The sequence below is a fragment of the Nothoprocta perdicaria genome, unplaced genomic scaffold, assembly GCF_003342845.1.
Source record: "Nothoprocta perdicaria isolate Ctin4 unplaced genomic scaffold, notPer1 scaffold_28, whole genome shotgun sequence".
NCBI lineage: Eukaryota > Metazoa > Chordata > Aves > Tinamiformes > Tinamidae > Nothoprocta > Nothoprocta perdicaria.
In genome coordinates, this window is record NW_020455510.1 from 2,193,861 (window position 1) to 2,208,387 (window position 14,527).

The 14,527-nt window shown below is 34.4% G+C and overlaps 1 protein-coding gene across 3 annotated transcripts in view; it reads right to left on the bottom strand.

Moving 5' to 3' along the window:
- Window positions 1–13,548, bottom strand: part of PPFIBP2 (PPFIA binding protein 2) — a 64,521-nt gene extending 50,973 nt beyond the window's left edge. For 2 of the 3 annotated variants that reach the window (XM_026041110.1, XM_026041113.1), the window contains exons 1-2: window positions 13,449–13,531; window positions 2,497–2,711 (exon numbers count right to left, since the gene is read on the bottom strand). In XM_026041110.1, the coding sequence (XP_025896895.1) occupies window positions 2,497–2,711; window positions 13,449–13,512 (279 nt within the window). In that variant the 5' untranslated portion in view covers window positions 13,513–13,531. Of the gene's footprint in view, window positions 1–2,496; window positions 2,712–13,448 lie in introns of all 3 variants that reach the window. The other variant, XM_026041112.1, reaches the window with a different exon arrangement.
- Window positions 13,549–14,527: the final 979 nt, after the last annotated feature.

Genomic DNA, 14,527 nt, shown 5'->3' on the forward strand with positions numbered 1-14,527 from the left:
ACATGGAACTAACAACCCCCCCCCCCCCACACACACACACAGAAAAACAAGAAAAGAAAATGGCCTACAATAGCTCTTATAAAAGCTCAAACACATTAGCCTGCCATCCACTTTAAAGTTCACTACAAYTCAATTGCATTCTGTTTTAAGTAACAATTTAGTTGGATAAAATATCAAAGACAGTATATTCTAAATCTCTGTACTGACTCTATTTTAGCCTCCAAGTTGAAGAAGACATTTAGAAGAAACACTTAAATAAGGGAGCCCACTGTGTATGCATGTCTGTGCTACCTTTCGGACTGAGTTACAGAACTGTATTTAGAATTTTGTAGGTGTTCCTTGAAAGCATAYAGTATTCTGTCATATGCTAATGCAGATACTAAATATATTATTCCTTATGTTGACTGTTTCTTTAATAAATTAGATTGCTTTAATCATGATTCATTTAATTTCTGTGAATTAAGCATTTTTTCCTTATGACATTCCAATACGAAAAGACTGTACTGATCAAATTTGTTTGGGGCTTCCAAAGTGAATGTATTCACTGAACTACAGAATTTTCATTCTCTACAGCTTGCTGTCTTCACTACACCTTTTCACACATCACCGCAACTAAAATGACCAAAGTCCTTTGCAACCAAAGCCTTCGGTTTCATAGCTCTGTATTGAAAGAAAGGAGTTCTGAGTCAGGGATGTAACTATGAAATTCATATTCCATATCATCAAACTGTGCTGAATTTGAAAAGGTTTCTTTGCAGTGTCCAAAATAAACCGCCSCTAGTTAGTGGAATAAGCTCTTACAAATTTGTAGTCTACATAAGTTGCATGTATGCTTACAAATAGTCTATTTTTAAATTATTTATTTTTAAAAGTGCTGATCCATGCATTAAGTTGGAGATGTGAATATACAGATTACCAGTTGATTTGCAGTAAAAGTTGCATCTATTATGTGTAACCTCCCTGCACCCAAAAGTCTTTTTAAGTACACAGTTTRTCAGAGAAAGGTAAAGAATATCAGAAATAGTTATTTTCTGCAATCTCAACATCCTGCAAAGAGATACAGCATACCACCAGACGCTGTTCTGTTGAATCTGAGTGGAGATTGCCYTACTTCTTTATCAGATGAACAGTAGACAAAGCTTGTAGGACTGCAGTAAACTAAAACTGTAAAAAGAAACTGTGGTTTCCGTTTTGACCAATGTCTTGACATGAAAAAGAATCAGCACACCTTAAAAGAGAGTGCTAAAGGAGTCGAAACATCATGCATTACCTACCTTGCAGGTCTGAAAAGCAGGCTCAATTAATATTTCTGTAAGGAAAGAGTCAGAAAACAGACCACCAGATTCGAATTCTTCAACCTGACAGTTCAGGGCCACTTTTGGTATGAACCACTTTGAAAAGTTACATCTTTTATCCTTTAAAACACTTTTCACCTACTGCGGGCCTTAGAAAGGGTACCAAATTTACTGAGACAGGAATTCAGGAATAGCTGGCCTCAGGATCTCGACTCGGAATCTAATACTGAAAATCTAAATTTAACATTGTCTCTCCACCTCTCACTTTCAAAACTGACACTAAATTCTCATTCCTTTCTTTCCTACAGTCCTAAGCAGGACGTTCCGGTTACAGATTTGCACTTTGTGGAGAACGTCAAGAAAGCAGCAGTTGAGAAATTCAAACAAAAGCAGCTGCCTTTCCAGCAGTATTAGCATATTGTGTAAAAGCACAATGCAGCCACAGCAGATGATCAACACTGAACCAGAAGCTAACAATTTTGTAATAAGCACTGTTGCATGAGAGCAAAATTCACTGAAAAGCCAACAAAAAAAAAAGTTAAGAGGTGAGTAGCTTCTCTTGCTTCTCTTAAGCAAACTACCATTCATTTGCAATGACAAATGGATTCCTGCTAAGATGTACCTAAAGATCTGATCTCTTCCTCACCTCAGTAAGTCTCAGTCTTTTCCAGTGGATGGTCAAGTGTTATTATCCACAGAAACATCTCATACTCAAAAGGTAAAACTTTTCTGTATCACCTTTCTTTGATGCACAGGATATTTTGAAGATATATATTGATATCAAAATACTGATAGCTAAAGGYAATAAAACAAGAGTACCAAGGAAAAGGATATGAGAACTATCCATCTTTTTCCTACTTCTTCCCTCAACCATGTTGCTGTATTCCAAGCAAGTGTTTTATATACAATTTATCTGGTTAACTGTTTGTGTCCAGAAAGGGGAACAAAAAGAAGTGTTTTTATATTAAACAGAGAGTCCTTTTATTACTTTCTTCCCCACCTACAAAAAGTAGTAGTTTCTATCCTCCATCTCTGCATAGCTTCACTTATCAGCATGCAAAATGGGAATATGCTTAGCTTTTTTAAGAATGCTTACCATCCTTGGTAGTTAAGGATATCATTATAAAAATAACTGAAGCATCAAATACTTGAACTAATGTCGTTTGCAAAGAAAATGGAGACACTGCATGTAATTACTCACCAAATTCTCTTCAAACCATCCCCGTATACACATTGCTGTGGCCCCTGGAATTTGGCTTCGCAGTGCTTCTTTCTCTTGAGGATCCTCTAACATTTCCAATGCCATCTTTAGATCTTCCAAGAGATGCAAAATTTGAAGTGTGCCCAGATATACTGATGGAGCAGGGGACACAATATCGTAGCCACCATTGGCATACTCTGTAGCTGACTTTGTACCTAAAAACAAGTAAAAACAGGAGAGAGAACCATTGTTTTAAATGGTTGTTCTGGAAGTGACAAAATACAGGTTACTGCATACTACCATACGTAGACTTCAGATGCTAGCTGACAAATATCACCATTTCCATATCACCAGGCTTAGTTATACTTGAGTTAGTCACTAAATAAACAATGAACACTGGAGAATTAAGTGCAGTAAGTTTATTATATGTAAGCATATTTTAAAAAGATTTTTGACCCACCAATCCTTTAATCCTAACAGATTAAATTTAACACCAAAACCTCACCACAAATTACCTGCAATTTTCCATGATTACCATGAGATGTCACTACCTTCTCAGATATACAGCTGGAAGTCCCCAATCACAGCAGTTATTTCTCAAACAATATTAAAGACTCATGCAGCATTTTGACAAAAAAACAAAAAAACAAACAAAAAAACAAACCCAAAAAGCTTGGATGAAAATAGAATGTGTTACCAGGACTGGAAAAGTACATAACCATTAAAAAGACCTCACAAAGAACAAAAAATAAAGTTAACAATAAGGTGGCTTACCAAAGTTAGTTGGCTTTGAAACACAGAACGATCTCCCTTTGCTCACTCATGACAACAAACACTCTTTTCCCCCAGTAAAATCCTTCAGTAACAATATTACTTCCTCAAGAACAATAAGCATGGGAACAGATATCTCTCACTAATCCATAGATTTTAGYTCTAAATAATATAAGTTCTAATATGYCTTTGAAACTGTATTAAAAGGAAAAAGCRATTCAACRGGACACACAGTAAACATATACAATCTTTGCTTGGTTCTGAATTTTAGACTTGATTTCATTTAATTCATTTGATTTCTTTTCATTTCTTTTCAAGTTCAAGAACTTGTCAGGTAGAAAACTTTTTCTTCTATCTACTACTTTTTTATTTAAAATTTTCTTCAACTACATAATGGGTTGTACCCATGTACCAATGAGAACTCATTCCTGTTCTCTCTAGCATAAGTTATCCCATTTTTCACCTTATTTGACTTTTTGAGATATTTTCTAGGGGTCTGATCAATCTCATTGCCCTCCTTTGAAATCTTTTTATTTTGTAACATGCTTTATAGATGTATGAAGAACTTATGTACATTATTCCTTAGAAGGCTGTATCATTCACTGTATCATCATAGAAGAGAATCAAAATAATCTCCACATTACTTTCATTTTACTCATCTGACTGTTAAACACTGTTTACATCTTGGGTTGCAGTTATAAAAGGAACAGAAACCTTCACTGAACTTCAGAAAATTATTTGCCAAATACCCTTCCTAAGCAGAAGTACTTAATTTAAAACCCAGAKGCACGAGTAATTTCAGGTTTCCTCTTTAGTGCATGCTGCTTTGCATTAATCAATGTTAGCTTGTCTGCTATGCTTATTTACCATATTTCAGACACTACAAATTACGTTTGAACCCAACCAACCTAACTATATTTTACATGTAGCCTGACATCTTACTAGGCACAACTCATGAAAATATTAACACTGTATGTGTTAGTACACTACTGTAATACCTTCTGCACCTGTATTAGCTTTTAGTCAAAAATAAAACTGATCATTTATTCCTAATATTGCTTTCCCTCTCAATTAGTCTTTGGTACAAGACAATATTTTATCAATGCTTAACTTCCTACAAAGCTTTAGGGAAAATTCTAAACAATATTAATCAGGTCTTCTCCAGCTACCATTTCAATGGCATACTTCTAACARGCTGACTACCTATGCAAAAAATCCTATATGAAACCATTCCTAGAAMTTTTGTAAAGATCAGTAGTTTACCTGTTTATTTTTAAAGCAGCAGTGTACTCAGTTTCACTATCAAACCATTTGATGTACTCTTAAAATCTTTTAAGCTTGGGATAACCCCATTTCAGCCTGTCTACTGATTTCTACCTGTCATGAATATATGAAATGAGATCATATCTCGGTTTCTGGCTAAGAACAAATCTTTGATAATGCTTTTTCAATACTCAGTGCTATGAAGACTGCTACACTTAATTATTTCAACTCCTAATACAATCCTATCTTTTGGAATATTTTCTTTTTAAGGARAGAATGAATCATCTACTTTGTCACATTTGAGTATCCTACCAACAACAGGGTTTTCTTTTCTCATGTAATTTCTAGACCCTCACTTATGCTTATGCCAGCTTAGTCGTTCCTGTTTGTAATGTTAAACTCTAGCAACTAAAAAGAGCAGAATTCCAAATTATGCAAGAGCCATTTGGATCACACAGCCTCTGAAACCTGCTTGTTCATTTGGCCAGAGTGGTTCACTCCTACACAGCTGCCTCTCTGCYTTACTGTATTTCCAAAAACATCTGCCAGGTTGAAGTCTGCCACAAGAACAAGGGCTGCCTATTTTGAGTCTTCTGCCAGCTGCTTGCGTAAGCAGAGGTGGAGAGCTTTGTGTCCATAGCTGCAGTTTAGGGTSGGCCTTGGAGGATAATCCTGTCCTTATTAGAGATATTTGAAGATATCTGTTTGTTACTGGGAAAGAATATAAGCTTAACATCTAGCGATTAAGACAAAGTCAAATTAAGAATTTTCAGCTTTTTTTCTTGCCATTCYCTTTCCCTGCCTTGACCTTATTTTCCAAGTAAGTTTGTATTAAAGAGCAGAAACAAACCAGAAGGAGAAAGTGTTTCTCTGTTTATTATTAACTTCAAGAGATGCAACAAATGAAATTCTTTAAAAGACATCCATCTGCCAAGCTCACATACACTGTACTTTAGAGAACCTCCCAACAACACACAAAAGTTGGTATTCCTCATGATTTATCCCACACATAGGGAATTCATTTTGAACATAAATAGTAAGGGATTTTACAAACTTCTACAGGAGACAAATRTAATTCAAAGTAGTTTCTTAGCAAATAATAGTAAAGGCACACCCAATAGCTTATTTTGTATGCTCAGATGTATATAGGTGCAAGGATCTTACAAGTGAACTGCCTACAAGTAGAATCAATTCTTAAAAGCTCTAGTTCCATTAAACCTTGAAAAGAATCTCTATCAATCAACATTAAATGAAATGAGTAGGTATTGAAAGGTGGGATTTTATAGTTTAAAAAATTTCAACTGAAAGAAATTATTAAAGAAAATCTATACAAGATTTGCATTTACTTTTTAAAGACAGGCTGTCATGAGACCAGAATGACCTGTGTTTGATATCATTAGAAAAATTAAACCATACATGTACCCTCTTTTGATTGGCACATGGAGAATACAGGGCCTATTTCTGAAACACAAAAATATTCCTAGCTCTCAGAGCAAGATTGCACCAACAAGTCAGTGGGACTGTACATATGCTTAAAATAAGCAAGGGCTGAAAGTACTTTACTAGACTGAAGCCCCAGTACACAGCAGAAGCAACAAAGCTCTTGCATGTGTAACCCTCCCTGCCTGGAATGGGAGGGTTACTACAGATTTCAGTGTATCTCTAAAAATCAAATGACTCTTCCCATTTCCCCATCCATACAYGCACACACTGTCCTTCTTTGTCAACTTATTCTTAACCTGCTTTGCTGAGGGTTGCTACTGCAGCCCCTTTCATTCACCTAGCCGAAAGGGAAAATGAAGGCAAAACGAAAGCACTTTGCATTAGGGAGGGAAGCCAGGGACAGAAGTGATCTAGAAATGCAAAATCAGATTCAGCATTTTAGTTCAAAAAACTTCCTGTTTCACTACTTAAATTCAAATGACTCATTGGCTTTCTTCTCTTATTTGCTTTCCACGGTATTTCATACTAAATAGGACATACATTGCTTGCCACAAGGACAAGAACCACCTTTTTTTTTTTTTTCCCTCGTGATATTTTGGCAAGTCACAGTAAGTTTTAGCACCAGAAATAAGAATCCGGATATCCTTCTGAAATGAAATATAAAGAGAAGCCACGTTACAAACAGTGACTCCATGTAACCACTATATTGCACCCTTAACAGCATTTACTTTATGTCTGCTGTATTATAAATGGGTGAATGGGGAAGAATGCAGTTCAGGCACCAGAATTTTATAAATACTCAGGAGCAATGACTGCAGTTTTGCACAGTATAGTAAAAAGACTTGGTGTATGACCTTGACCAAGTCACAGTCTTTCTGCACCTCATTTTCCAGGCATAAAAAGTACGCTGGAAAATTTTTTGTTATTATATTCATGTAATACTCAACATCAATGTTTTCTACTGTTCTACTGGAATATTAATCATCATAAATGTCCAACTAAGAACAAAAAAGTAATACTGGACAAAGAAAATCCAAGCAATTCAATTTTGCCTTCCCCATATAGAAAGTGAATGAAATGGAGGTTAAAAGTTGCTGCATAGTTTGTGTGTGTTAGAAAGAATAACAAGGTAATAATAGGAGAAAACAGCTTTAAGATGTTTCTTATACCCTGGTCATACAAGCACATTTTGAGTTCAAAGTTCCTTGCAATTAGCTAAATGTTTCCAAAGAAACATTCCTTTTGGGCAAATACATAACCTATTCAGAAAAGAGCAGTATCTGTACCTTCYGAAAGTAAGTAACCAAGCAGCGCTAAAGAAAGTTTCAGTGAGTCTGATCATTTTGGAAATGCACTCTCCTCAGCTTCTATTATACACATTCATCTTTCACTACTTTTAGCAGTAGATATTGTTTCTGATTCCACATTTACTACTATATTTCTGCTGTACAACATTTATCTTTATTATCTCAGCCTTTTCCCTCTAAAGTTGTCTGAGATAAGAGAATGCAATTTCCAGTAAGAGACAACTCAACCCTCAGTGTTTACAAAGAGATATTCTTAACATAGGTGAGTTGTCTAATCTGGAAAACAGGGGAAAAAAAAAAAAAGAGAAAAAACAAAAAAGTGTGCTTTACCCTATAGCAAAAATGGTTCTGTATAAAGCTGAAATATTTAATGAAAGCAGTTTTGATATCTCACCCACACTGTTAGAAAAAAGTTATAATCACATATTCTAGCATCTCAGTCAGTTACCACGCTTCTACAGAACAGCTCATTTATTTACCTGTTTTTTTTTTTTTTTTTTCTCTTCTCACTCAGGTAGCATATATGTAGTCCAAGTTCTTCCTCTCTCCTCTGAGATTACAAAAGATATTTTTCTTTTGAAGCACAAGTCCTTTTTCCTTTTGGATACAGCCTTACAAACTCGAATTTTTGTAAAGTAGCAGTGAGGTCCCAATGGGACACAATTCAGCTTCCTTCTCAAAACCTTCTGTGAAACAAACGAAGAGGTAGCTCACACTACCCTTTCTCTAACACCACAATGCAAAATACATCACAAATGTTGTATTTTGAATCATAGCTCTTACATAACTTCTCCTCAAATCTTTTGTTTAGATCCTTAACTACAGAAAACAGAAACTGTTGAGCTGGAGTAGCAGGAAGCCCTAGAAAAGTTTACATGCCTAGAGATGTTAATGATGACATTTAGATGCATTACACAGCSTTAAGTCTCAAGCAGCTCATATGATTTTCAAAATGCTTTCATTAGAGCCACACATGGACTCCTTGAGAYAATTTAAGGACTGTCTGTAATTTAATATGCAAATTATACATGCATTTACTCAACTTTTCCCCTTTTATAGGTTCATAAGCCCTAAGCAGTGACCTAYAGCACATTAAGTGCTATTTAAACACAGATATGTGCAACAAGAAAAATCTCTCRTATCCAGGTGCACTTGCAAGTTAAGTTAGAATTGTTGGGAAAAGGAGAATAAATTATATTTGATTGATTATCAAATGGATTATTGAAAATAAATCATATTTGATGAGGTTGCAGCTAAGGTTGCAATTTTCCTAAGGTAGAACAAAACAGATCGCAGTTCCATATTTGAATATCTGTATATATGAAGTATCCATCATACAGGAAGAACAAAGTGGACTAGTTTTATTAAAGACAACAATTTGCACAGTTTTTCTCTCTACTAGACCATTTCTCTGTAGGTATTTCCACCTGTAAAACCAGTAATCTATTTWAAAATGTTATAAGCTAAAATACACATCTTTCCAGGATATAGTTTGTACTAATCAAGAATAATTTTCTTCTTTTACTAGATAAGCAGTAATATTTGCAAGGGAAAACAAAGATCAACTTAATCAGTAATACACTTTGACCTTCAAATGCCATTCATATTATACATACAAATTATACATAAAAATTTTAAACATCTACTTTAGTAAACCATTATGAAATATTTATAGGAAACAATTTATCCATGCTTGTCAGTCAAGTAAGATTTTGCAGGATCGCCCTTTTTAGGGGAGGTAATTCATCCGTACTACAAACAGGATTCAGAATTTCTTAGTTCCCTATCCTATGCTCATACTTGTGAGAAAATATGCTTAGGATAGCAAGAGGATGGGAAGCAAGTTTTCAGGACAGTAGCCCAAATAACTATAATGACCTTTTGCAAGGCCAAGCACTCACAATTGGGGAAATTCCAACAATKTGGCAACAATTTGGCAACCCTGAATAAGAAATAAGTAGACAATGCTGATCTGTGCAATCACCATATACGTTGCCATGATTTTGATATTCTTTTAAAACATAAAGCAAAACTTCATCTGAGCTGCTATGCAAAGTATGAAATTTAAGGCTGCAGAATAAGTAACCTCCCTGTAAAACTCTGTATCAAGTGGATGTCATGGTTATTCACATCTACATGCAGTTAAACACCAGCTAAGCCTTGAATACTTGTAAGAAGGAGAAAAGGAAGACTGCAGATAGATTATATGGCTTATGGTGTGTGTAAGAGGAAAGACAGTGAATTGTTGCATCTTTTTAAAGGTATAGAAGATGTTAAATTGTTCCAAAATTGTTAATGCCTTGACAATAGTAAATGAATCAAGTAATCAGCTGCTTTAAAATGGTGAGTAACCTGAAGATGGACATAAAAAGCTATAAAAAAACCTTTTTTATAAGTCTTTCATTTCTTCTCTTTACTTCTTTTTCATTTTCTTCTTTATTTCATACTTATGGTTCTAGGTCAAATTTTTTCTCTTATTTTCTCACAAGATTTTGATTCATACTTTTCTGGTAGTTATGATAGTAGTTACATATTTCTCCAAAGATCTGATTTCAACTAATTTATTTTTTCATTTCCTTTTTCATATCTTTACTGTTATATAAATATGCTTAGCTAATGGCTTCAAAGACCCACTACTATATCGCATAGTTAAACTTCACAAATGCTCCTCTTAATTAAAGCCTAGCAGTAGTAAGATAATCAGCAAGTACTATAAATATCTTATCTCATTTGTTCATGAAAAAAAGTTATTTATAGACTGTGAATAGAAAAAGGAAATAYACTAACCATGAATTGAATCACAGTCTATTAACACAATGACAACTTATTTAGAAAAATACAAGGATAAAACAAACTACAAAAATTCTGAGCCACTGCAGCTGTTGGTCTCTGATCTATACGGAAACAAATTTCTCATTATTTCAATTATTCTATTTCTGTCATTATTATTTCAATTGCACTCTTGTCAGTTTAGAGTTTGAAATAAAATTCTATAAAAAAAATGCATTACAAAAAATAATGCATATTTATTATGTAAAATAAGTCATTGAAAATACCATGAATCATGAATAGGACAGAAATCATAAAAATATAAAAAAATCTGTGTATATATAGAAAAGCAAAAGTAAAGGCTAGTCTCTATTCACTCTAGACAATCACAAGACGCTTGTACTGTCTGTCAGCTGCATGGTCCCCAGTTTTTATTTTAAATAAGACACCCACACATGCACACCACCAAAAAAAAAGGCATTAAGAGCTAGCTGTCTGGTCTGGACAACTTCAATGTCTTATGAAGCAGAACAGAAAATTCTATTTTCTTTAGTTTAAAAAGAAGCTATGAAACTAGTCCTTGAGTTTTGAAAAAAATCCACAATGACATGTATGATTGCATCAGGATAAAKCATGAGGTCACTATGAAATCTTTTGATTTTATATTATGTATGCAGAAATTTGGTGAAAGCTTAATTCGACAAAAACAAAATCAATAGAGGCTCAAAATCAAGAGAGGAATTAATATTTTTAAATATCACTCCTGAATTTTTAATCCAAAGTTTAATCACAGATTACTAAACCAGCTCTAGTTCTGACTCAGTAACATGGTATATATCTAGATCTTGAACTCATTAGATTATGATGGAATAGGAAAGCAACAGAAGAAATCAGATCCTCCCATATATTCTGGCTAATAGCTCCTTTGAGGAAAATACATTAAACTTGAATAACATCTGGGAATCTCTTAAGGATAATTTCCTCTAAAGATCTTTTATTTTCTTGACAAAGGTATGGGGAACAGTTACATTTGTGGTACGCTGCTAACGCAATGAACTGAATGCAAATATTCTGCCTCAAAAGAAAGAATTTAAACAAGCTTCGTGGACTTCTTGACAAKCTTTATAATACTTTAGAATTTGGAATACTTTATAATTTGTAATCTTTCAGTACTAATAGTGAAATGTCAGCATGCACCCATGTGGACCCAGTAAGCAATAACAACACCCACCAAAAATTGCAGGAGATTTGGTTAAAAGGAAATTCAGTAATTCCACTGCTCATCCACTGAAGTTAAAGGCTCTAGAGCTGCAGATTATAACAATGTGATAGTCATTTTTAGATCTTATATTTATTGTCATTATTGACAATAGGAAATTACGGGTTTTCAGAAGGCATAGAAGCTGACAGAAATAGAATGTAATGATTTGGTCAAACCACAGTCGGAGGCAGAGTCAAGTACCTCAAGTAAAGAAAGTAAAGACAGGTCTGGCATAGGGAAGCTTTCTGCAGATAAAGCCTCTGTTTAGAGTGCAAGTCATGCCGGCTAATGGATGTCATGTTCATTGACAATCACATTAGGCTTTTTTGCAATTTTATCCAAATAAGGCTAATCATTCAGCATGCCTAATTTATACAGCTATGAGGGTGGGTTATCAGTACAGATGTAACGAAGCATTAAAGACTTGGGAACATTGACCGAGCTGTCAAATTTGATCAAGTCCAAAGAAATTTAATTTGTTAATCTTGCTTGACAATCCTACCCTCATGCACTCTAAACACTAATACATTTTGTATTGCACYGAGATGCACAGTCCACAGCAAGACATTTCATTTGGACTGATCAGAAACATGTATTAGCTCTGTTCATACTGGAGTCAGGGTCAAGACTTAAAATGAGAAATTCAAAAATAGGACCATAAATGCATAAATATTTGTAATATGTATTTTCTTGCCTAGCTCTTACTTTAAAGCAAACAAGCATGAGACCACAATCACACGTTTTAATGATTACTACATCTAATAAAAGAAACTATGATTGTTTACTTATTAGAGAGGGAGAATTCCAACCTTCTAACAGAAGTTGCTTTTCCTTGTGTATATATTCACATTTACTCAAGTATCAACTGACCAATGCAGACATTTTTGCATGTCTGGACATTTCAGTTCTCCATAGTAGCTATTAGATTAATGCTCAATGTATGCCCCATAATAAAGGTTTCTGAGTCTAAGAGAAGAGTCTAGCTCTTTCTAGTACCCACTCAGGACTTACTCAAAAGGAAACCTCTTTTCCATCAGCTGCATAAATTTCTAACAGCCACAAAGCTTTGGCTTATTGCTATATAGGGAACTTAAGTAGAGTAAAATGAAATAGCACAAGCCCCGAACAGTTGATTTATCCTGTTTTCAGTCTACTCTAAGAAGAACAAATATAACTTCCCCCAATATTTTCAGAGTGGTATATATAAATCTGTAGTTAGTAAACTTTCAGTTCTGKTTTATTTCAGGTTAGTCCTGAACATCTCACTTCTTCTCTGACCACATGGCACAACTAAATATTCCTGTTTTCCAATCCTTCCCCAAATTGTCTAAAGAAGCCTAGTGTATTGAATTAGAGAGAATCAAACTTGGATAATTATACTCTGTTCTCAATTTGAGGTAGATTGGGCTAATAATCAGTATCCAAACACAGGCTTCATCACATCACAGAATCATACTAGAACAGGCAAGAGGGGGTTCTGGAATACATAAACCATTAGTTAGAAAAGAATGACCAGAACACACTTAGTCACTCCGCCTTTATGATATTTTATATATACAAATGATCAAACATGGAATAAACAGTTTTCCCACCCAAATGAACTTTCCTTTATGTTGCAAATATAAACAAGTGAAAATGAGATCAGAGCTCTGCCCAGATTCTKTGGGGAGATTAGCTCACACTGAACAGTTTGTTGTCACGAAAYCCAAGACTACTGAGTCCTAACCATAGAGATCACCTCTTTGTATTACAAAGCAGAAAACTGAGAGAAGGATTTTTATCACATCATGAGAGCGTTAAAAGACAACAAATTACACTTTGCATCATATCTTTTTCTGGAACATATCGTGTAAAAATAATTTCAGAGTTCCTCTGCTGCAAAAGAACACCATTAGGGAGAWCTGTACATTCTAGCTCATTACGACGTGAAGATTATTAATGACATAGGAACCATACCATAACCATAGAAATTTGTCTGTTGTCGAGAAAGACAAATTCCTGGTTTTGTTAAAAAAACAAAATTAAAAAAGAAAAAAAAAAACCACCCACACACRCCTGACAAAGTGCTATTGGAGAGACTAAAGCCTAATACGCTTAGATTTCAAAGTAGATGGATTGAAAGTAAAGCATTATTATACCTGCAATGATGTCATCCATCTGCTCCAAAGCTGCTTCAAGCATATGACTAGCATCGGAGGCCATGATCTATGATTTGTTGAGACCTTTACTCTTCCTATTGAAAAGACAGATGAAAGCATAAGTATCATACTAAAACCAGACTTGATAGTAAATCTACTTAGCTGTTACACTGCAAATTAGGCCATGCAGCAAAGTCCTCTTAACAAAAATGTAGCTTAAAAGAACTTACAAAAGCCATCAAACAAATCTCAAACACACTAGAAGCCTTGAATTCTTAAGCAGAATTTTCTAACTGAAAGTTGATTTCATTTCAACCTTGTTCATTGTGAGAAAACCATGAGAAATGATGAAACTCAGTAAAAAGTCCAATATAGTGGATTTTTTTAATACAAACAAATCAAGATTATTTGCTTCTTTTAAAAATCAAGAGTCCTAAGACAGGCTCTTCATCAGGGTGTTGCTGAAATAATTACAAAGATAGAGAGAAACTTCTTTCATTAATAACCTCTACACTACCAGTGAGTGTATGTATCCTACGCCATTCTGGTAAATGTATATAACATACAGGAATGAGAGTCAGGAACTACCTTTCAATTTCAGCCCTGTCAAGGCCAACTATAATTTATCGTAATAGGTAAGCCATTATTTAACTAGAGATCAAACACATAATGAAGAGCAACATGAGAATGTCATACTAGAAAATGGGGAAAAAAAAAAAAACTTTTGTATTACCTGAGGCAAAGATTAATGAATACTTGGTTTTGTCTCTCCTGTCTATGTTAAAACAGTAATTTAAGAGTAGACAATGCTAAATATAATTAATTTTTCCCCAAATATATCTAATATTTATAGTAGCTGCTTTAAATGCTCTATTTAATTGTACTTAGCATAAATTATGTTCAGATTAAGTAATCTTAGAAGTCATAAATCAGCTGACAAAGTTAAAATTTCAGAACATTTATCTATATGATCTATACTTTCAATATACTCCTTTCGACTTTGTTTATTCATTTTGCTGATTTTGGTAGGTTTCCATCTTTTGTTGTCACATTTACATGATGGTTGCTCAGCAGATTCA